Source organism: Phasianus colchicus, chromosome 17 (genome assembly GCF_987193195.1).
Source record: "Phasianus colchicus chromosome 17, bPhaCol1.hap1.1, whole genome shotgun sequence".
NCBI lineage: Eukaryota > Metazoa > Chordata > Aves > Galliformes > Phasianidae > Phasianus > Phasianus colchicus.
Window position 1 is genome coordinate 11,984,398 of NC_143452.1, and position 24,472 is coordinate 12,008,869.

General features: G+C 46.5%; 2 protein-coding genes across 2 annotated transcripts in view; one reads left to right on the forward strand and one right to left on the reverse strand.

The window, feature by feature from the left end:
- Nucleotides 1-986: 986 nt before the first annotated feature.
- The window catches only part of BMP7 (bone morphogenetic protein 7), a 43,103-nt gene continuing 19,617 nt past the window's right edge, over nucleotides 987-24,472 (forward strand). Inside the window, exons 1-2 of the mRNA XM_031616479.2 lie at nucleotides 987-1,500; nucleotides 23,927-24,119. Of these exons, the coding sequence (XP_031472339.1) occupies nucleotides 987-1,500; nucleotides 23,927-24,119 (707 nt within the window). The remainder of the gene's footprint in view (nucleotides 1,501-23,926; nucleotides 24,120-24,472) is intronic.
- The window catches only part of LOC149915640 (uncharacterized), a 252,837-nt gene continuing 239,276 nt past the window's right edge, over nucleotides 10,912-24,472 (reverse strand). The window contains exon 9 of the transcript XR_016471830.1: nucleotides 10,912-11,095. The gene's annotated coding sequence lies outside the window, so the exon portion shown is untranslated. The remainder of the gene's footprint in view (nucleotides 11,096-24,472) is intronic.

A 24,472-nucleotide genomic window follows, 5' to 3' on the forward strand; every position in this document is an offset into this window, starting at 1 on the left:
AGGTTACCTGGGGCTGGGTTGTGTCCCAGATAAAGCCTTCTGTCCTGCTTTCCTCTTGCTTTCCAAGTGAAACCTAAGGAAGCAGCAGACTACATGCTGCTCTCTATCGTTACTGAGTAGCGCTACCCAGACTGGCCGGGGCTGGGGCTGCATTACTGTAGGTGTTACACACTGAGTTAGAAACCCCGTGAAATCAGTGCTTCAAAAAGCCGGCGATGCATTCCCAGAGCGTTGCGCAAAGGTGTGCAGGGGGCAGCAGAACGGGCAGGGGACAGAGCAGGGGAACGGGGAGGCACGAGGTGCCCGAGCAGGTTGGAAGGTGCAAAGCACGGCCACGATGCGGGTTTGTGGCTCTGAGACTCCTGTTGCATGAGTGCGTGTGAGGCATAAGCGCTGCTTTTTAACTACTTGAGAGCCGCGGTCTTTGCGCTGGCCGGGCACGGCTGCGCGCCGTTTGCGCGCACTGACGGCGTATCCGCACCCCCAAACTCTGCCTCCGCTCAGACCGCCCGCCCTCCTTCCCTCCCTCCCGGGGCGTTTTCTCCTTCATCACGTCCACGTTAATGCGACCGCCGGGACCGGCCGCCCTCGCCCCGAGCCAGCAGCACACGTCCTGCCGAGCAACCTGATCGTCAGCCGTTCCCCCTCCCGGCGGCAGCGCGGCTTTGCTCTCCCCAGCGGTTTGCAGCGGGCAGGCGAGAGAGGAGCGCGTTGGGTTCCGCTCCTGCTCCTCCCACCAGAGCCACCCTCCCGCTGCCTCTCCGCGGAGCACGCAGCGCACACGGCTCCGCCGCGCCGTGCGGGATCGGCCACGGCGCTCGGGCTCCGCTCCCGGACGCAGCGCTTTCGCTCCGCTCCGCTCCGCTCCCTCCTCCTCTCTCGGCGTCCCATGGGCCGGGGCCGCTGCGCAGCCCCCGCCGGGCCATGAGCGGGCCGCGGCTCCTCCGCGGGGGCCGGCGGCCGGCACCGTGAGCGCGGGGCCGCGCATGCCGGAGGGGCGCGTCCCCCGGCGGGGCAGCCCCGCGCCCCCCGCGCCGCCCCCCAGCCGCCGCCGCCGCCGCCTCGCCGCGATGCCGGCGGGGCGCGGGCAGCCCGCCTCCTGGCTGCTGGTGCTGGGCGCCGCCGCCCCCGCCCTCTGGCTGCGCTGCGTCCTCGCCGACTTCACGCTGGACAACGAGGTGCACTCCAGCTTCATCCACCGGCGGCTGCGCGGCCCCGAGCGCCGCGAGATGCAGCGGGAGATCCTCTCCATCCTCGGCCTGCCGCACCGCCCGCGGCCGCACCTCCACGGCAAGCACAACTCGGCCCCCATGTTCATGCTGGACCTCTACAATGCCATGTCCGTGGAGGAGGGGGCGGCGGGGGCGGCGGCCGAGGAGGGCGAGGGCTTCTCCTACCCTTACAAACCCATCTTCAGCACCCAGGGGCCGCCGCTGGCCAGCCTGCAGGACAGCAACTTCCTCACCGAGGCCGACATGGTCATGAGCTTCGTCAACTTGGGTGAGTGCCCGGGGCCGGGGCAGGGCTGGGCTGCGGGCAGGTGGCGGGACGGGTGGCGAGGAGGGGCGGGAGCGGTCCTCGGAAGGTGGCTGCGGCGCGCCCAGGGCTCCGCTGCCGTCCGAGCGCACGGACGGCCACCCGCACGCCGACACGCCGAGCGCTTTACTGGCTTCTCCTCCGGATGGTTCCGTGCCATCCTTCCGAAAGCGGCCCTGCAGGTAGGAGCTGAGCTGCTGGGCTCGGCCGTATCCAATGTCACCGAGGACACGAAGCCTGCGGGTTCTCGGTGCTACGGGACACGGAGCCACCAGGACGTGGGGCTCCCAGCGCGTTCCCAATGGCTCGGGGACATCCCACAATGAACCCTCACTCATTCTTGCAGCTTTTTCTGTTGACCTCCATTAGTGCCGCCAACTTGCCTCTCTCCCCAAGCACATGTGGATGGCTTTATGCTAATGATACGAAGTTGGCATGCTTTGTATGCGGCTCGCTAGGCCTCTCTAATTGGATGCTACGGCCCAATCTGATTTCTATTTGCTTGCTGTAGATTGCACACCCATTTGGACTGACTTGGCCGGATTTGAGTAAAACGCCATCAGGACGAGCATTCTATTTTCAATATATAATTACAGACCGTGGCTCACTCTGTCCATTTTTAGACCTCACCATGCACAGCACTGAAACCACTACACGTACAGATTGGGTGTCTGCAAACTCCCAATGCAACGCAAGTAGCATTTCCAAAACAAGATGGACTCAAAGTTGGTCCCAACCCAAGAAAAGAGCAGAGCAGTGCATCTCCAGCGTGTAACCTGCTGGGGATCGCAGACACTCCCATCACCCACAAACCTGTTAATGCCTCACTGGGTCTCTGGGCTCAGGGGCAGCACAAGTTAAACCCCCACCCCTCCAATCTCAGAGCTCATAGTATCAGTATCTGCAAAGCTCAACGGCAAACAATAGTAATTACCGGACACGGTAGCCGTCCCAACACAATTCTTCCATTACATGGAATGCTGTGTGAGACCTCTGATTTGCACAAGCTGCACCTCTTCATTAAATGCCCTAAGCTCCGCAGCAGGACTCTGAGTTACGTTTGGCCTAGGGACGTGCTCCTTGGGAGGGCTGATGCTTTCCATTTACAATTATCGTGTTTGCCTAATCACTGCTAGATACTTAAGCTGATCAGCAATGATACTCTCAAAACCAAATATTTGAGCAGCCAAAAGTATGAATGGTGGTCAAATATTTGGCTTTAGAGATAAGAGTGATCTCGCAAACATTGTTCTGTGTGGATCTTGGGGTCCTACACAACGTACACACACCCAGAGCACGGAAGACAAAGGATGTGGAATCAACCATAGCAAAATTCATACTTCTGTGAGTTTCAGTGGAATGAAATGCACAGAATTTTAGTGGGGCAGAGCACCTAAGAAGCATGTAAGTACCAATGGGGGACGTGCAGCTCTGTGCTGGTGCGCAGACCTACGGCTGCACAGCGCTCCCATCCCGCACTGCCGGCGTCAGGAGAGGCCTTCCCTGCAGCGCAGGGGTGAAACAAAAGGAGATAATATTCGGGTCCCGAATTATTTTGAATACAAATGGTTTGTGATTAGAGTGGAACCCATCCATAACCTGCGAAGTAAAAATGACCATCTGGGCTACGTCTAAGTAGGAACTTCCCATAGAGTGGGTTATGCCTGTGTGAGCTGTGCACACTCAGTAGCCCATGTCCCGACGTGATGTGATGGCGACAGTGGATAGGGCCACTTCAGCCTGTTGTGTTTTGTAGTTGGCTAAGAAATCTGAAAGTGTTCCCTATGTAAAATACTGTCAGCATGGTCAGCGAGATGTGAGAGTGCAGGCAAAACCCAAAGGCTTTAAATGAGACAGGTGGGATCATTACCAGCGAGGCACCTCTCCGAGGTTTATCTGCGCTGTTTTGTTCCCTTGTCAACAGTGCATGCCAGGACGAGTTTAAAAAGGACATAGATCCGTAATAGCTTTCTTCATCCCTGTGCACACCTTTCATCCCATTATAGTCATCGGTCTTTCATCTTTATAGGACAAAGACAGGCTTGTTTAGGGACGTTTGAATGAATTAGCCCAGCCACTCACATATATAGTAAAATGTAACACCTGCTTTGATATGTACAGCGTGCCATAACATCCAGGGAAAATTAGAAGCTGCTGTAGAACTGATGCTTTTTGGGAGATTTTCTGCAGTCATCCATTGGACACCAGAGCTGAATTGCTGGACGCAGGCTGTAGTAAACTGTGTCCTACTTTTGTAAGAGCTCCTGTGCGAGCATTGCGTTTCACAGGTAGGCTTTTATTACTATAGTAGAGCCACTGCAATGAGGAAACGTCACCGCATAATAAACTTTCATCTCAGTAGTGGAGGAAGTAAAAGCGACTGAAAAATAGTAATTTTGAATTTAAATAAACAAAACGTGTTATTCCAGGCTTCCAAATGCTAATCTAGAAATACGGGCAGGTTTGTTTGTTTGCTGTATTCATATTCCCCATCTGTCTATCTAGTCATGCAGCTCTGGAGGAAAACGTGTAAGAAATAAAGATTTACACTGGGAGGTTGCCTGGGTTGCGTAGTGAAAAAGAAAAAAACCTCAAAGCAAGCACAAATACACACTGATTTCTATGGAGATGCTGTGTGTATTTATCCCAAAGAATTTACACTGGGCATTGGCAGGGAGGAACACAAGCACAGGTGCTCCATCTCAGGGTTATGTTGCAGGGAGCTTTGTACTAAGCATGTAATATTCCTGTAAAATCTTGACAATTAATTAGATTTAGATTTACAGCCAGTTAATTCACAGGCGACATTTTGTATTAACTTACACCTGTGCTAAGATGGATGAGGAATGGATTTGTGTCAAGAATGAATTTACGTGTAAATTAAAAGAGAGTTTAGCCACAGTGGTCTGACGAAGTTAGTCAGTTAATTGCTGTCTAATTTTATAAAATTTATTACTGCAATTTCATTAGCTGGAATTCCATTTCAGACCAAATGAAGTTTACAAGCGGATCCATTTTAAGCACTGAAAAAACACAAAACATTTTTTGCATCAGTTTAATTTCGAGTTTATAAACAGCAGCTGAAGAGTAAACATCCTCTGCCTCGCATAGACCCTTCTTCTAAAAATAATTGAGCTGTCCTTATGCGGGTGATCCTGGCTTGGTAAACAGACTTGCACAGAACATTTTTTTAAGGAGTCGGCACAAGTGCTGTGCAATTTGTTAATTTGTCTCGTGGTTGATTATAAAATGAACAACATTGCTTAATCCTGGCAAAAAAATAAGGGGGGGGAGGCAGAATTAGTCATTCTTGGAAGGAGCACATCAAAGTGGCTTTTGTTAATGTAAGTGAAGGAGCTGAAGAGCCCCCAAGTTTCCTTTCATTTCATACCATCTGGCTATCCTTTTTGTTGACAAGTGTTTGGCATGGGGAACCATCTCTCTGCCCTTTAATAACAGGCTTTAACACTGTAGGGTATTAGAAAAAGATTCTATAACAGTTAAAAAATTTCCTTCGGGGAATACTTTATAAAGTGAGCACGGGCTGCAGGCATTTGCAGCTGTAACCTGGCTTGTGTTAAAATTTGGAAGGGGCTGCCTTGCATTCCAGCTCACTACAGGCCTTCGTTGGTGTACAGCCAAAGGTTAATATAGATGTCACACAGTTTTTCTTTGGAGAGCCTCAGATATAAGAGTACGCGTACAGCTGTGTTTTTAGTAACCCTTTCATAATCACTTCTTTTAAACCTCATTTTCCTGCTTATATAAATCAAAGATTTTCAAGGATATTTGACCTGGATTTGAACTTATTTGATCTTCACATATTTCCCACTTGAAACAAAGCAGATTAAATGTTAGCCCCGAATGCCTGCTCGCCATCACATGGCTGTGGCCACGCACGAGGCCAAGCCCTCGGCTTCCTCTCCCCTCCACCCGATGCTGATGTATCTCCTGCCCAAGCAGGTCCACCCTGCGGGCAGCGTGGGTGCACACAGCACTGGGTGCCACAGGAGCAGCACGACAGGAGGCCTGCAGCACTGGAACGGAGCAGTGCCTGTGCAGCACGCAGCCGGCAGGTCTCTGAGCGCCCAGCAGGCTCCAGGGAGAAATTCATCCCTTTTCAACTAGCCTGTTGCAAGGAGAAAGGGGAAAAAGCTGCAGCAATCGTCCCCCTTTGCTTGTGTTTCTGTGGACAGGGGAAGCCCCCAGCCCTGACTGTGGTCTGAAAGGCAGAGCGCTGCAGCTCGGAAGTGCTCTGATGGAGACGAGCCGGATGGCTGGAGCTCGTGTGCCTGGAAGAGCAGCTGGGCACAGGCAAAGCATGCAGCACTGCTCCTGAGAGCACCGCATCCGCTGCCCTCCTGCACGGCGGCTGGAAGAGTCCCTGTGCAGCAGCAAGGCTTTCTGCTGTAAATGAGCTTGAAAGGCTTTTTTGGATTGGAGCGAGGGATGTGCGATGGAACGTCGTACAACAGGTTGGAAACATTAATTAAAAAAGAGATTATAACTATTACAGCCCAGTCAGGGCTGTTGACAGGCTCCTTTTAAACAGGACACTGCTATGTTTTAGTTTAATACATTCTGGCAGTGTCACCGGGGTTAAGGCTAATACTGGGATGTGTGGATCCTGTCATGTTATTGTCAGGAGGAATGCAGGGATTAGGTTTAAAAGTGGTGGTGGGTGAGCGGTGCAGCTGTGTACACTTATTATAAAAGATTTAAGTCCCACTGGTAAAATCAATATATTAAATTGCGAGAGCCTCTGTTTTTAATTAGTTTAAATCAAATATGCTGTTAGTGCCATTATGGCTTCAATCCTTGGACCAAGTGAGGAAATGCTAATATTTATATAGAAACTGTTAATTTGTGGTTAAAATGATAACACATTTAGTTTTACACATCTAAATCATCCTAACTTGATGAATACCAGCGAGAAGTTGCAATGATGGATGAAGTCATCTGAGCAAGAGTACAAGTAAGCAAATTTTGATAGCAGGCAGATAATGGGACTACCAGTAGATGTACAGCACTGAGAGGTTGGGATGTTTTACATCCTCGCCATGGTACAGCCACCCTTTCTGAGGCCAGCATCAAAATATCCACTTGCGTTGATTACACGTATAGATATATCAAATCAGCTATTAGATACATATCTGTTTCTCTACTAAAGGAAAGGAATTTCTAGAAATGAGGGAACTTTTAAAATTAGTTTCGGGCTTAAGATTCCCATTCTATAAATGTTTGATGTAAACGGGACTGCTTGCTAGGCCCGATCATGTGGATAAAGCTTTGCACATGCACGTGTTTGGGAAATGGAAACCCAAGAGAAAATTCTTGGCTAGGACTTCATTGGGTGTAAATGGTCATAATTCTAGTGGAGCTGGCCCTGCGGTCCCATTTGTACAACTCCACGTCCAAAGTAATCCCAATAAACTCCCGCTTGATTTACACTAGCACAGTTGGGAACAGAATTGGGCCAAAGAAATGCCCCTGTGCTGAAATAATGAGCATGCAGTAGTTTCTGCTACAGCTTCAAACAGTTCTCTCTCCTAATCTTGACATTGTTTTTGAGGGAGGTTTCCCTTACCACCAATAATCAAAACATGAATGAGCTCCTATTAGTCGCTGCTTATCACTATTAGTCGAATCCGTGTTGTTGAACTACAGCTGAATTCCCATCTACTGCAACAAACAGAATTTAACAAATAATGTTTGACAAAAATGTGAAACTGATATTTCTTAATGTAAGACATATTTCACATGGAGAAACTTCAGCGATGAAAGATTCCTGGTATCAAAATATCTGAATCACAGTACAAATAAACAGTGCGTTGTAAGGACTGCGGGGCTGAATTCCGTGCTGGAGGAATTCCATTGAAGGCAGTGGAGTTGTGCCAGGAGATAAACTGCCATCCAGATCCTTTTTGGCATTTGTGTAAAACCAGAAGGGCTTAAGATTTTGTTGGTAAACACTTTTGCTAAGAGAAAGGCGCAGCAAAAAGAACCAATTCTAGTTCCAGTCTTGCACGTTTGTGTCGACTTCATGGTGAAGTCGGTGAAAATCCTTTAGTGATCCAGACTGAGTGGATCGAATTAATGGCAACTTTGAGACTACGAGTTTTAGTGTAATTGCTTTATTGTTTTGGAACCGAGATGCTTCCAATCCAGTTCCTGTGCAAACATGTTTAACGTGTGTTAATGTGTTTCAAAACCAGACCCTCTCCGCAAAATTCTGCTTCTCATTAATTGACATCAGTAGCATGGTACAGTATTTCAAAGCACTGGCCAAATATAAACTGTGTTTCTAATTTCCTTACTTTCCTGTGTTTGGAATGCCAATGTTAATTTGTTCCCATGCAAGAGTGAGAGCTGCCAACCACAGCTTTATATAAATGGCTTTACGGCGCGGGGCTGCCAGCATTAAATGATTCTTAGGAATTTTCATGACATTGTGCATTTAATTCTTCTGTGTGTGTGTGAGAGAAAGAGAGATATATGGGATGCTGAGCAACTGCACAAACGCTGACAATCGAGGCAAACGCATCATTTATCCTTCACTTAGCTATTACTTCATGCTTCTTCCCACTGCAGCTTTTTTTAACAGTCCCTCAGATATTACATAGCATTTTCCCCATGCCAGGAAAGAAAATGATTTAGCAGTGAGTTTTGTTGCAAATTTTACACACAGCTCTCTGCTCCTCTGCCCCCCCATGTTAGTTACTAAGAGATGAGCAGAGGGGCTTTTGTTTATGTTGTTACTCTGATCATTATGGACTCAGTAGCAAGGCTGCGCTCTTACTCAGCACGAGAAAGCACAGAAAGAAAAAAGCTCCTGCAACTGTGGTAGAGGAGGATTCGCTGATTAAAACTGCCGACAGATATTTTGTTTAAAAGAATAGGTGTAGCTAGAGAAAATCACCCACTCTCTTGAGGACATTCAAGCATCTTCATCGTTTCTTCGGCACCATGGAGTGTCTTTGTACATGAAACAAACGTGAAGTTCCACTTAAAGAAATTAATTTGAAACTGACGATGACGAAAACAAGGTCTGTTTATGTGTTTCTCCTTTTATTCCTGGAAGAGGTTCAAAATACAAATAGTTCATGTTTCAGCGGATTCCTGTTAATGAGTGCTATGGTTTATCTCTCAGTTTCCCGTTTTATTGGAACAGGTGCAGTGTCTGCCATCTGTGCCAGCGCTGCGCTGTACCAACAAACAAAGTGTTGTTTTGGTTCACTGGATTTAAAAGTCTCCAGAGAGTAAAGAAATGAAAGAGAAAGAATTTAGAAAGTGCCCGGTGAAGGAAAGGCACTTCAAGTAATGCGCTTTGTCACTCAAGCCTTCCCGTAAATTACCTTAAACTATTTCTAAACTGTCTGAAAAATTGTATCCGTAGAGTATTAAGTTTCTGCCGCGTCTCGGGGGTCGCTGCTATTCTGCCCCTTCTTTATCTCACTGCAGGAGCTCCCAAGCACGGCTCTTCTCTGGGCAGGTTGAACTAAGTTTTACAGAAGTAAAAAATTCTGCTTTTTCTTAAAGAAGTGCGAATTTGCAAAATTTGACTGTTTCTGATTCTGCCTCGTTTAAAGGATACTGCAAATAGTCGAAGCTTAAAGAAGATTATGCTGTAATTAGACAGACAAACTCATAATTATTTAAGGGCTAAAACAACAACAGCAGCCCTTTCAGGCTCATTTTGACAGTGTTTATCCAGTGTATCTGGAAAGGCTTACAATTAAAGTGCCTGAAGGGTGGGGATGAGGTTTTTCAGCATGCAGTCAGTACTATCAGGCCCACCTGGCCTGGGAAACTATGCGGGCTTTGTAGTAGAGAAAATCCTTTAACTTAGATCTTCATGGCAAGCTCTTAAAGGCTACCTTCCTTTTAAAAGGAGAAAAAAAAAAGGGGGGGGGGAGGGGGGGAGAGAGGGCACTGCTTCCCTCTAAATAATAATTAAGACAAGCACACACCCTGCAAGGCTGTTTATGTGAGGGAACAACATCGTGCTGCTCAGGCTGACAATCTCGCAGAGCGCCGCATTTCAGAGTTTCGCCTGCTGTGCCCAATCCCCTTCCCAATGAGCAAGAAGTTCCCTCTGCCGGGCTGCAGCCTCTCAGTGCTGCTGCTCCCATCCCACTCCACCAGCACTGTTGGTCCTCTGCCGCTGGCACGGGGCTGCTGAGAGGTGACCTCAGTGCAGCTGAAGCCGTCGGGGGGCTGGCACTGTGCCTTCACCCAGGTTTGGGGGCTGTAAATCAGCTCGAGCTTTGACTCTGTTACGGCCACTGGGCCAGAGCTGCCTCAGCCACCTCGCTTGGTTGGCACCAGTACAGCCGCCTCCATCCTCTCCTTTTTACCAATTGTTCTCTTCACAGTAGAGTGGTAGTAAAACATTTAAAAAGAGATCGAAAGAACCCTGGGAGAGCTACTAAAAATGCTCATAAAATAATACAGCATCAGTAGTTGGGAGTCATAATTCAGACGGAGAGACAAGTCTGACTGAGAAGGGCTATGGGCAGGGCTGGTAGCGCTTCGCTGCTCCTGTACCTGAAATGGCCACGGGCTGCAACGCATCTTTCGGCATTCCTGAGGAAAGCCAGTCCAGGTTCATCATGCAAATGGAAGGCAAAGGCTATAAGTCAGATGTTCTGAGTCCTCCAATGCTTTTGTATCAATACTCGAGCAGCAGTTTACTTACACCAGCGCAGTACCTGTAATACCATGAATGATGAGCACTCAGCACTGGCGATCCCGACCAGTACCTCCCCTACCAGCACACTTGTGCTGGCAGTCTGCTCCTCCCCTGGCTGTCAGGGTTAAAACTCATTGCTTCTTTCCCCCAAAAATATTCGGAACATTTTAATCTGGCTATTTTTATTTGTTCATTACTCTGCAGTAATTATAATCCCACTGGGACTTTTTAGATGTTAATAAAGAGCAGTGCACATCACTCCTGCTGAAGCTTGTGTGGCACTATAAACATCATGCTGAGTTTAAGTTCCCCATTCTGACCAGATCCTGAAAAAATCCAGCGATGGTGAAGAGAAAGGAAAGCTTTTTTTTTTTTTCTTTTTCTGTTTAACAAAAAGAAATAGGAGGAAAAAAAAGGAAGTAACTTTAGCCTCACAATCTGCTAGCTACATAAAGCAGTAAATGTTCAGTTGAGACAGGGAAAAACCAGAACTGCTGGAGATTGGTTGTTTCCTTTTGGAGGAAACAATAAATGTGCCCACTTGTATTTTAACAGCATTACTACCAGGCCCCCTAATTACACAAATATACTTGTAAGAAACTGCAGAAGAGAAGGGCTAAAGAAACAAAATTCCTCAACCCAGCTCTTGCTCTTTGACACAGAAAGAAGCTTTAGGTAACCAAAAGTCTTTAGTCCTCAGCCCAAGTCAGAAGATGAAGATATTTCAGCGCTCTGCGATGAATCATTTGTCTTTGAGACAGGTGAAAAGGAGAAGAGAATTGGACACGTGGTGTAAAACTTCTCTCGTTGGTGTGAACACCGCTTTGACCTCCGAGTACAGCAGTTCCTGCAGCTCAGCGGCGTGCGCTGTAATTAAATTACAAGAATATCAGAACTCCATATCCCCAGAAATCTCAGACCGTTACGCTGCATTAAAATCTAACATAGGGCATACAGAAGTACATGAAGGAATGCAGAAACATGCTGAAGCAAATCCCGAACATTTCTTTACAAAACAGCAACTGTCATTCTGCTCATTAGTCCACAACTGTAAGATGAAAGCTGTCTCACTGAGAATATTACAGTGGGGGAAGCAATTAAACCAGCGTGTCTAATATTCGGAAAGCTTCCCCTTCCCATATTGGCAGTCCAGCAAGAAGACAGTGGCTGGTAGGCTGGAGGCTGAGCTGGAGCAGAATAAGCTGTGTTGCTCTTCTTGGGAGACACTCACAAATGCCACAATCTCATCTCAGTGCTATTTTTAATAACTGTAAGCACAGGACGTGAACTGTGCTCCCTTCATTCATACCAAAGAGATGTGAAGACACGAGTGTGCATTACGACAGCTGATCTTTTACCCCAGAACTGCAATTGCAAAATCGCTTTTGAAGACCAAAAAAAAAAAAAAAAAAAAAAAAGCCAACAGAAAACAAACAGAAAGTTGTTGTTAGGGGCTGACTCAGGAGCTGGGTGGCCCAGCCCTACCAAGAGGCTCAGTGTCAGGAATCCAGCACTGCAATACGGGAGCTGCTGTGCGGCATGCAGGGCTGGGTGCTGCTGATGGCACCGGGGCTGTTAGCTTGTGCAGACATTCCTCTTGTATAATACAGATGGTGGGTGGGAATTAAACTGAAAATAAATCTCTTCGATGATTTTATGCCTGGAGCATTGGCCACCAACATTTGAAGTGTAAAGGGGACACATGCACACACATGCATGCACTCGGTGAATGCATATATATACGTCTTCTGAGGACATTTCTGAAATAATAGTTCTAACTTGCCATCACTTGAGGACACCAGCATTTTACATCTACCAGCACAACTACAGAGGAATGTAATCAACTTACTGATCTTTAATATTCATGATTCTTAGAGCCTTACACTAAATTAGCAAAAGAATAAGCAGTTGCCTCAATGAAAATAAATGTGCTGAAAAGCAAACCTACCTAGAAAGCAAAAACTTCATATGCCTAACTGTGAGCCCCATCGCAGGCAAAGCCATGCAGAGCGATGTGCTGGGCAGGATCCGTGCTCTGCTGGGCCATCGCCCTGTCCCTACTTCCTATGTTTAAAAGCCAGGGAAGTGCTGCAATGCCCCACCTGCCCCGAGCCATGCTGGCAGCGCAAGGAAACATGATGATCTCAAAGAAAAATGTGAAGTAGGTCACAAAGCCCCACTTTCATAAGGAAGGGCACTCTGGAGTATCTTTCTAGTCATTATTTTCCAAAATGTTTCCTTCCACATCTCCAGCATATGTACTTCTATCCAATAATCCTGGTTTACCAAGCTGCATTAATATCCCTGGACCACAGAGCACCTGAAAAATGTGCAATGGATGTAACAGTATGGGTGCAAATGAAGAGCTGTGTTGCTGCAGCGTTTTCCCCTCTGGGGCTCATGGACCTCAACCCTCAGTAGTTGTTGCCCCTGCAGTCTCCTGGTGAGAAATGTGCAGGTGTTTGTTATTGCATAGGCCAGCTCAGAAGGTCCGGCCTATTGTGGGCTTATGGCACTGCAGGGATTGTGTACATTCCCAGTCCGAATTTTGCTGATTGCAATGGAAGGCTAAGATCCTTATCTGACAGTAGAATGTTTGATATCTGCTGGTTATTTTGTAATATCCCACAAGCTACTTTCTCAGCAAAGCCAGAATCTGGGATTTCAGCTAAGAAATCCAGCAAGTCGTATGTTTTCAAACCTGGAAAACTGGTTCTTGGATTATTTCCCCTTATCAGAGTGAACCACAAGAAAGGCTCCATTCCCAGTGCCTTCCTCCCTGGGAGCCTGTGCAGGTGGAGACCTAAACTTTGAAATCTTTGGGGGGATGCTGGTGTTGTTGTGGCATTACATTACTAACGAAGGATGGATTGGATCTGCGTTATTTATTTGGGCACTTGTTCAGCAGATGAAAGGAAGCCTAATGCAAATGAAATCAATAAGCACTGAGGGGCCAATTTGCAGTCACTTCTCCCTTATCACAGCCAGTGCAGAATTGGGCACATTCCTTTGACAAAAACAAGGCATTTGAAGATTCCATCAGCTGAACTTCTTCTTTCAAGTGTTGCCAGTAGATGCACAATATATACATGTGCTTTTAGAAGACTTTTATTTTGAACTCAAGATGTGAATCTACAGTATTAAGGAAAGCAGAACAATCCTTTATTTAGCTGCACCTGCACCTTAATGCCTAATGAGTTTAGTCTGATGGAATCCAGACCTCAGGAAGGATTATAAATTCTCATTTGATTTCGTTTACTTCTAAAATACCTTAAACCAGCTGTACCAGTCTAGAATCCAGTCCCTCTTTCTGTATCAGTTTTGCAAATGTTGTTGAATCTTTTGCTGTATTAAGGAACTTTATGTTGTATAATAATACACCAGTAGTAATAAGGAACAGAAGGTGACTTAAAAAAAAATAATGTAGTGGAAAGATAATTAGCAGCATAGAGGCAGGAAAAGCACTTGTATATGAGTAAAGTTTTTATGAAGTTCTTTGTGCCATGGAAGGAAAATTTGGGAAAAACTGAAACTGAGTTAGTAGGCAAGATCCTCTTGGAGAAGGGAGAGGAGTCTGTCCTGGCACTCAGTGGATACCAGCAGCAGGTTCAGTCATTGCTGGCTGCTTTGTATAAACACATCCGAGATGCCTGGGCACTGACCTTCCCAAGATTACTGACTCAAGCTGTTTATGATGAACGGTATCTAATTTATCAAATTCATTTGAAACCTTCTTAGTTTGCCCCAGTGCTGTTACTGGAATGCAAGAGCATAACTTGATGCTCTTGCATCTCTACAAGATCAAATCACAGCATCAAAGACTTGTTATATCCTTTTTTTTTTTCCTTTGCATCTCCTATGCACATGCCTGCTTGCAGATCGAGGTGCCTGTGCTGCAGGCTCCCAGCTTCCTGCAGAGGGGCTCAATGCTTCCCTTGGATGAGGGCAGGGCATGCACCCAGAGAAGAGGGGGCAGCTCACAGCACAGCCAGACGCAGTGAGCTGCCTTCCCTCACCTGAAGCTACCTTAAAGCTGGCTTGAAATGTTGCAGGGAAACTTTCCTCCCTCCCACCTAAGCTGAAACGTGGTCCAAGCTGAAGAACTGCTTCACAGTTGGAACCCTTCAAGAATTACCTTTTTGTTTCAAAACTTGCATTTCAACCCAAACATCCCATTTTCAGTACCCTCATAGTAGTAGTCACTCTCACACTGCCTCTTATCTCCCCTGGCTGAGTGCCCATGATTTCTGAACAGATCTGCTCAGCCACTTCTCTCCCTCTTTGGGCTGGGAGATTTGTTTCCATTTGTTCAATGCTGTGTATAAGCAGACAGAGCCAACTGCTGGTTTTTGCATCAGTGATTTTTGAGAGGCCTCCAGATTCCAGGAAGCACCTTGAGCCCCATCTGTCTGCTGGCTGGACAGGGGGATTAGTATTTTTCTCAACGAACTATACTGTCATTAACTTCTCCCAGTTTGTGCTCTGCAGTCTCTCCCCATCGCCCTGTTCCCTTCTCTACAGCAGTGCTTTCTTTGCCCATGCTGTAGCTGCTACCTCAACCTTCTGACCCAGGTCTGTGCTTCCTCCCCTTGTGCCCAGGACACCCCTATCTCCTTGACCTTCCGATGCACTGGTGAGATGAGTGACTTGGAGTTCACACCTAATGCTGGTGCAGCTTCCTGGTGAGGCTGGCCTTGCCAGATACATCACACTGATTTCACAGCACATGAAAGCAATCTTGCCACCCCCTGAATTACAAAGGAAAAGAAAGAAGTGTAGCATCAGTGGTCATTATGTTGAAAGAAGGAAAAGAAAAATATATTCCTGCACCTCTGCATAACTCCCACACTGCTTTCAGAGGACTCAGGACTTCAGGGATGCATTTGACATTACTGTGTCTCTACCATTAGGCTGCATGCCTCCATGCTACGCATTGTGGTGCAGACAAGGACAATGCAGGAGTAAGATCGTGTTTGGTAGGCAGCAAACTTGGCAGCTGCCCACTCTGGGCCATATGTGATCCTTGCAGGGAGCTGCAGGAGGCCCATGCTGTCCCATACAGACAGCAGGTCTGGGCTGTTGGTGGGGCAGGCTGGCACAGTTAAATACCAGCCTCGGTTAACCACGCTCCCAGTGACTGCATGAGAATTTGGGATGTTTTGAGACAGCCACAATGCCAGGCAGCTGGGAGCACATGGAAGGAGCCAGGTTTTGCAGCATCACTGCAGTTCCCAGCTTGCCTCCCTGGAAAAATGCCATTCCCAAGGTGCTGGGAAAGGGCTTGTTGCTGGATGCAAAGCCCTGGTGCAGTACTGTCCTGCATCCCCTTTCCCAGCAAAGAGTGGAAAGAAACAAGGAGGTTTGAGATTCCTGGAAGGTGAAGGAAGAAGGAGTTTCTCTACAGGAACAATTTAATTCCCATTTCTTTCTTTCTCTTTGCATCATCCCTTTTCTCTGTTCCCTTACACACCCACAGTCCTCCAGAATTACTGTACAGCAGCTGCTGACTGATAGCAGCACTGTTCTACTATGTTTTGTCTGCAAAGGCTCTGAATAAGGTATTCTGAAGAAACACCACTCTTACACTTCCCTGCTTATTTTACTTTGCTTTCCCCAGATACACATACAGACAGAGCAAACTCAGCATCAGGATTCACACCACGGTTGGTCTGTTTACTATTAGAAGAGTTTTGTGTTCACAGTGCAGTCCCCTGTGTAAATTTTTCACAATACTTTTCATCTAGTCTGGCTGTGATTTCAGCAGAGAAACCACAGCATGAATGGGTTCTGATCAGGCTATGCTCAAAAAAGAAAATGAATTACCTGCACATAACCTGCCCAGATATCTCATGGATGCTCTTTAAGAAGAAATAGGTTAATCATCTAGCAATGCCTTAGAGTGCCTACACCAAAATTCCAGCAGTGGAGCATCTCCAGAAATGACACACATGCTTCCCTGTCCATTCCCTCCCAGTTGTTATCTTTCCCCTTTGCCATCTACTGACCTAAAGAGCCTTAAGTGAAAAGCCCCCTGGGCAATGCAGCAGCACCCACTCATCCCAGGGCTCTTGGGAAGCTGGCAGCTTGGCATCACCCTCCCAAGCCCTGCCAAGCAGGCATGATGCTAAAGCTACCACCAGAACATCAGGAAGAGTCCAAGCTTATTCTTAGAGAAATACTCATCTCTGCTCTGAGCAGCCCTTGCTGAAGTTCGACTGAGTCAGGAAGAACTTGCTGCTGCTTCGGAGATAATTAAACCCATCTTCCATCAACCCGCTGTTTGTACACGCACAATGATACCATTGTTCAGAGTCATGCAACACATATGCTGCCATTAAAGTGTTTAATCTTGTAGTACAGTATTCCATTATTTTTTGGACATCTGTACATGATAGAAAGGATACGTATTAAGGGATTTGTTGACAAAGAAATGGCTAATGCTGATACATGTGTGGACTGAAAGGATCTTTCCAAGTTGTGTTCGGCAGTAGGGAGTGCTCCTTCCCAGGCCCAAAGCCTGGCACAGATGTGATACGCACTGCTGCTATTACCACTTCTGAATTTATAACAAGGAGTCAGTGTTCAGAAGAATTTTGGAAGCTCCCTGCTGGGTTTGTGGCTAGGTGGTCTTGCTGGCAACACCACCTTCATGCTGAAAGCTGGAAAAATGAAGTGATGGTTAAAGGAAGAATATTAACTCCAGAGGGCTTTTTCCCTCACTCTCAGAGCAAAAATGCTGACCCCGGATTGCTCTGCAGCCGTGAGCCCTAAAGAATTTAGAATCCCCCTGTTCCTAACCTCTGGGGCTGGGGATCAGGATTTATGGAGCCTGGTTTTCATCTCACTTGAAATTAATGCTTTAGCTCTGATTGACACCAGTGGATGGGACAGGACTTTGCTCTGCCGCACACTGAAGTTACTGTACAACAAATTAGCACCTTCACCTTCCTTGACCCAGGTGTAAAATGGGAACATGGGTGTGAGTTACCAGAATGGTAAGGTGCTGGCACAGAGCAGGTGGAGACGACACTGGCAGGACAGGGCTTTGGCAGCCAGACCCCTGAGCAGTGTGAGTCCACGAGCATAAATGTGAGCTCACTATATCGTAAGTGTATCTCACAGACTTAATCAAGGGTACATTTATTTTCCCTTTCATTTCTCCAGAAACCCACAGTAGCTTTTTGATAAGGTGGAGGCTGCAGCTAACCAGTGTAAAAGAAGCCCTCCAAAACTTCTTTCCACTCTTAAAAAATAATAATCCCATCAGTTATGAACAATCCATATCCATATCCACAAGGATATTTGGTCTACTCTGCCTATAGGACTCCCAGATGTTATTCTTTAGCTGCTTCTTCTTCAGGCATTTCTTTAACTGCTGCGTTAGCTGACTAATGCTAGTAAGCAAATCTTTTAACCGAGAGAATGAAGCAAATGAAAACCAATCACAGACTGTCCCATTCCCAAACTCTTGCCATTAGAAATTTACTGCAACTGCCGCTGTAGCTCTTGCCATCAAGCGCAATGAGAGGGAAGCATGGGCCTTTGCTGCCTGTGGCGTAGCATGGCGTGATTGCCATCTTCATTATACTCCCTGTTCTCCTGAGGAAAACATAGGGACTGACCTTGCACTTCTTGCTCCAGGAGTCCCGCTGGGCCCAGCAGGGTCTTTCAGCTGCAGAGACCCTGGATCCTCCCTCTAATCGGTTTCCTCCTCGAACCTCACCAACGTAAGGAGGAAAGGCCCATATTTCATAAGCGACGTGATTTTATCCACCAATTCAGAGACAAAGGAGTGCAATTTATAAAGGGAACATTTAATCCCTGTTAATTAGGATCCCATCAAGAGCTCTCAAATTTGGCATCCTGACAATTTACAGCGCCGTTTCACAACGGCTGTGAGGCCGGGCCGTGGGGGCTGCCCTGCTGCCCCATGCCAGCTGGGGATGAGGCCAGCTGAGAGCCTGGCTGGGGCTGGAGGACGTTCCTCATGCCTCAGTCCCTTCCTATGGGGACCGGGGGCAAAGCACGGGCAGGAGCCGACCTTCCCTTTGAGGCCATAGCATCTGTAGGGCTGCGGATGTTTGTGGGTCCCAGGGCAGCTGGTTTGTAGGAACATCTGCACAGGTGATGCGAGGAAGTTTCTCAAGGTTTGGGTTAGGTCCTCTAAGTTATGGAGGGAATTTTTCTAGGGAAATTCAAATAGCATTTTGCATGGTAAATCAAAGCATGCTTTGCTTTTCTGCGAAAACACCGAAGCTGAAACCCTCAGCCCGCAGCAGAAGCCAGCCAGCTGTGGTCACCTTGAGGGAAGCGCTGGCTTTCTGCAGCTCTGCAGCTGTCAGAGAAGGAGTTAAAGACTTTCCTATCTGCTGAGCTCACCTCCACAGCTCCTGCAGTCCCCGGGGCCAGGCAGCCACAGGGACACTGTGAAAACCTGTTAGACCTCACTGCTGAAGTGTGGCAGATTGGTTTTGGCATCCAGATCTGCAGCAGGATTCCCAGGCGAGGGCTGATGGCTCTCCCGCGTGGCTGAGGCTGAGGCGAGGGGGTGTTGTCTCTTGGAATCTATTTTCCTCTGACTTATCTTTCAGTCTCAGGAATTCAGGACCTTTAATCTATTTGAGATTAAAGTCCTTTACAAATCCCTTCTGGCCTTTTTGGGGAGTAAAGAAGTTACAGACACCCTACTACACATTCCTTTTGGTGCTTTTTTTTTCCATTGTAAATTAGAAACAAGTAGCATCCCAGCTTCTGTGATCACTGCAATAAACGAGACAACTATTCTTGAAGTGTCTTGTAAAAAAATTCACACATTATCAGGAGAAAGTGTTAATGGGAAATTTTACCTTTTTACTTGTTTAAATATTCAAAATGTATTCCAAGAACATCCTCCATATGTGCCAGGGGGAAGGAGGCATAGAATTACCAAAGCTTTCACAGTTTGGCAGCCTGAGCACAGAATCTATTTGTCTGGTGTTTGCTTTGCTCATGAAAATGAGGTTGTTTTTATACCTTCAGAAAACAAGTATGTAAAAAAAAACAACTTCACTAAGTAGATTGGCAGAAGTAAGGCCTCCTGTGAAACCCATTGAAATTGGTGGAAATAATTCTATTGACTCCCCTATGGAGTTGGATTAGCTCTTTTAACTCTTCTGTAGCAATTTTTAATACAGTAATCCTTGAAAAATTATTGCCATCATCCACTGCTTCTTTACTTGATAAATGGAGTTAATGACTGACGTTGTGCTACCGTGCTTGGTATAGAGGCCAAAAAATGTTATCATTTCTTTGGTATGTGTTGACAGAAATAACAGCTATTGCAAGCTGTCTCAACATAGTCATTGCTGTCATGTATCATGCCTTGACTGCCACCAATCCATGTTACAAAACCAGTGGTCCAGTCAATGTTTACAAAATCAGCTCAGATCAGCTCTTCACTTAGCATTTACAAAGAAGCTGAGAAAGCTGGAGCTGCCATTTCCAGTCTTAACATAATTTGCTGTGAAAATGACCAAACATGGGATCAGCTCAAGTTGCCCAGCTGTCTGCTGATGTATCATTTGCTTTAGAAGTTTGGGTACCCTGCGGTGTTACATCAGCATCACAAGATTTTCTGTCCAACATTACTTTTTTTTGGTAGTATTTTTGACTATGTTACCACAAGTTCTAGGTGTCAACCATTACAATTGTTCATCTCCATATCTTAATGTTTTAAGTTTTGCATCTGAAAAAAGTACATGTCAAAACAAGTGCCATTTCATCTTCATCCTTTCAATATTTTTTTACTTGATACTTGGTTACTTTACACCTGAGTACATGTATCCATCAAGTTTCAAACATCCTCATTGTTGCACAACTATGCTACCCTGCCTCCTCTTGCCCCACTGCAATGCCAGAACAGAGTTGGTTAGGAGAAACAAAAGACTTCCAAGAGCTCAGAGCCCTGTCTGTATCAGTAGATGGCTGCAATCTGCACAGCACTCAGATCGTGGACAGATAGCCGAGTCCAGACTTTCAGAGATGTTGAGCTTACTTGCATATTTGCAAGAGAGGTGTGGCAGATGTACTGATAACCAGTAACCTAAGGTATGTGCTCGTTTTGTTCACATCCCCTTAATTGCCTTACACTTTTTGGTGTCTTTTTTTTTCCACAAATTTGTCATCCATCTCCACATTACAGCTTCAAGCTCCAACATCTTGGCCTTTTCCAAAGAACTGTGCCAAAGGGAGTGCCCAGTGATCCCCATCTCATGTAGCTACAACTGGCTGCCACTCTCACCATGCCACTCTTGACCCAAGAAGTATTTTGCACTGGCAGATTTTGAGCTTGTGTTAAATTAGGTCATAAATTTGTCCATAGTGGTTGTGCCTCCAGAATAGGAGTCCACTTGTAGAAGTGAGGAGAAGTAGCATTTTGATGTGCATTAAATGTGAATCACTTTGTATTATTTTGTTAGGGGATGAGATCCACTGTTTTCCCACAGCTAAGGCACACTGTTCCACAGCAGAATTATTTTTCAAGGCCGTTCTTCCTTTTCATATTTTATGATCTTTGACTGCACATCCAGAGCCTTGGCTTCCTCCCCAAGCAGCTGCCCTGCCAAGGCATTTGAGTTGTGGCAGTTTCTGAGCTGGAGTTTCCAATGTTTGAAATCAGGAACTGGGCTCAAACCATTCACCAAAAGCCTTTGGGTGGTAGTGATTTGTAAAAGCCCAGGACAAACATGAGTTCAAGTTCTTTGGGCAGAAGGGCCATTAGCTATAACCACCAAGCAATCACGTTGTGTGATGGCTTTTAAAGGAGCAGTTAACACACAATGGCTGACCAACATGAACTCCATCAGGGATGACCAAAAGCTTCTCATTATGGTAGGTTATGTCAATAAAGATCACAGATTTTATAGACCCAACAGAGAAACTACAGCCATATTCAAAGAGATGTAGCAATTCTCTTGATTGTTTCATTCAACTTTTGAAATACCATTCCCCTCTTTAAATGCCCCTCAACCCTATTCAGACTCCTCAGGTAATTAATTGGTTGCAGAGTTGTCAAAGGTCTGACCGACACCCATCAAATCCAGGAAATGCAGGCATCTCAAGCACTCCCCTGTTACCTCATGCTGTTGTACTTAAGGTATTACTGGGGACTACAAAAAGTGCACGACCATATATATACTGTACCATATGTTCACAAATAACAAAGCACAGCAGCATGAATTAAGGATAGGATTTCAGTCCTCGTAATGAAGAGTCTTGCTTTTACGAGTTCAAGTCAGACCCCTAACATTATTTTAACATAGATTTTGCTGTTTAATTATGTAATAAGATTTACTGCAGTCATCTAACAGATGTTGATTCAGGGTCAGTGTTTCTCATAAATTAGTTCTGAAAGGATTTGTTACTTCTGGGTCAGCAGATAGGTCCAGAGTGCAGAGAAAAAGAGGAAAAACAATAAACACTGAGTTGAAGGGTTTCTTGGGATTCTTTCTTCAGTTACATATCCACATATTTTCATGATCTTAATGACTATGGCCACAGGAATGTTTGCTTTAACACTAAAGATGGCTCAGCCCAAACCCCTATAACCAAACATCTGCAAAGCATGGGAAAGTTCAGACTTCGGGGCTTTTTATTTTATGACCCTGGCCATTAATTTCTCATGCTAATATGACACATTTTTTTCTGGGGCTGTGCACTAGGAATCACTGTGAACTCTAGCAGCACCCAAAAAGTTCTATCTTGATGCATCTGTTGTCAGACTTTGTGTGATGCGTAGCTAAAGATTAATGCTGGCTGATGTGTTTGCCATCACACATGTATGCTGAAAATTCAGCCCTCCCATGCCTTTGGAAGCAAATCTTGCTATACATGCTACAGTTTGACCTGCCTATAATCCACCCTGCTGGTGATGTTATCCATAATGTAATTAAAAACACACAACATTACAGTCATTCTTCTATAGTTGTGGTTAAAGGAGATACTCCATATTAAAATATTTTTCCACTCCTCTGTAATTTAGGTGCAAACAAATTCCTCTGAGACTGAAATCATACTTGTTGTATCTTTTTCTGCTGCAAATATTTTGGAGGAAAGGGATTGAGGCATATTTAACAGTGTTGCTTGCACTTACAGGGCAGTTTTAGCCTGCCAAGCGTTTTACAAATGCTGGTGACTATTCACAGTTCTCACACTTCAGGGCATGAGAGAGCAAGTGATCTTCCTGAGGCTGCACTAGATGTTATAGCTGTAGGCAGAACAATAACTTTGTTCATTCATTCAGCGCAAGCGAAGGCTGCCCAAACTATAAAACCTTTTGCTGAACTTAATCGCCTCTGTCTTGGAAAGTTTAGGGGTTTCATACCTAAAACACTCCTCTAAGATGAATTCCAGCTATTAGCAAGAGCACTGAAGTATTTCCCTGAGCAGCAATCATACAGTGGCAAACGACGAGCCCTGGACTCCTCGCAGCGATGATGTGCGAGAGGAGGAAGCGCCCGCGGCCAACTGCTGTGTGTCGGCCAGCAGAGCAGTGCTGACCCTGCTCAGGTCCCGTGGGCCCCCCAATCTGTCCCTGCTGCTGGGGGGGCCCTCGCCTGTGCTTCGGTACTCATATACGTCTGTATTGCAAGTGCTGTGCATTTAAATAGCAATTTCCAGACTTGGGCTGAAACTCCTCTTTTTCAGGAGTAATTCCATTTAAGTCAGTGGATTTACACAATGGATTTACTGCTGCCAGAAGAGAATCAGGCCTGTAGAAAGACACGCATTCTTTGCCAAGAAAATCTCAGAGCTAACTACTTGAATTGTGCAGTCGAGCTGCAGGGAGGTCAAGTGGACAGACAACAGGACCAGGACACACGGGAAGTCCCTGGTTCAAGCCTCAGCTCTTAGAACGATGCACGGTGTGACCTCTGGCGAGTCCGTCCGTCCCCTCATACCTCTGTTTTTCCCCATTCTCCTTTGTTTGACTTGTCTGTTTAATTTGGAGTTTGTCCGACGAAGGGTGCTGCGCTTTGTGTGTTGGGATGGGGCACTGACACCTCTCCTCCCCTCGCTGGGGGCAGCCCCGGAATTCTGTTTCTCACTGACCCTCTGCCCCTACAGCCACAAGCAGTGCTACGGCCCCATCAGGGCGGCGGGTCGATCTGTCGCTCAGGGGCCTTAAAATGAAATCTTCATCCCTTGGAGTGGCACTGAGTGACTGCAATGAATTCAGCTGGCACCAAATGTGGGTCACCGGCATGAAAAACCTCACAGACTGGAATCTGCACACTTGTGTACACGGGTGTGGGTTTATGTGTGTGTTTTCCTCAGGAGGCAGTCAGGCTGAGGACCAGCCCTCCCAAAAAGCCCCACCTGTGCCTTTCGCCTCTTCCTACAGCAGCTTGGTTGTTATCAGTGGCAAATGTCCAGAGTCACTTGTCAAGCACAGGGCTGCCAAAATCATTAAAACACAACAGTCACCTGTACCAGGCAGTTGTAAAACTGTTTCAAAGACGCTCCTTCAAACATCTTTATACTTACAGTAGCCTAGATAAAGTCTTGTATTTCCTACGTGCTTTAACAAACCAAAGGACAGAATGAGATGCTGCAATCTGATATTCTTGCCCTTTTCTGTTGTGGCAACTCACAAGCGTGTTTGATGGTGAGGGGAAAGGGAACAAAGCAGGTGGCTAATGGGCTGTTTTTCTGTTTCAGTGGAGCATGACAGAGAGTTTCACCATCAGCGCTGCCACTACCGAGAGTTCAGGTTTGATCTCTCCAGAATCCCAGAGGGGGAAGCAGTGACGGCTGCCGAGTTCAGGATATACAAGGATTACATCCGCGAACGCTTCGATAATGAAACGTTCCAGATTAGCGTCTACCAGGTCCTCCAGGAGCACCCAGGAAGGTGAGTGACCCACGGGGAACTCCTGATAAAGCAGAAGCGCAGCAGGTTCCTTCTAAGGGTTATGGCCAATAATGTTAGATAAATTGGTGCCGTCAGCAAAAGGGGTTTAGGCATGAGGGCTGTAAGGTGAAATCTCAGTGCTAACGTCAGCATGTTGCTGCTGTGTGTGCTCAGCCCCAAGGGCACGGGGTGACGGTGCCCTGGGCAGGAGGACACCATGGGTGCGAAGTATTTCAAGCTTTCTCGAAGACCTGCCCTATTCCTCTTGCTGCTTATGGATCTCAAAGTGGTAAAACCACATCTGAATGCTTCCTTTCTAATTGTAGCTTAATTGCTAACCTTTATTACCGAAG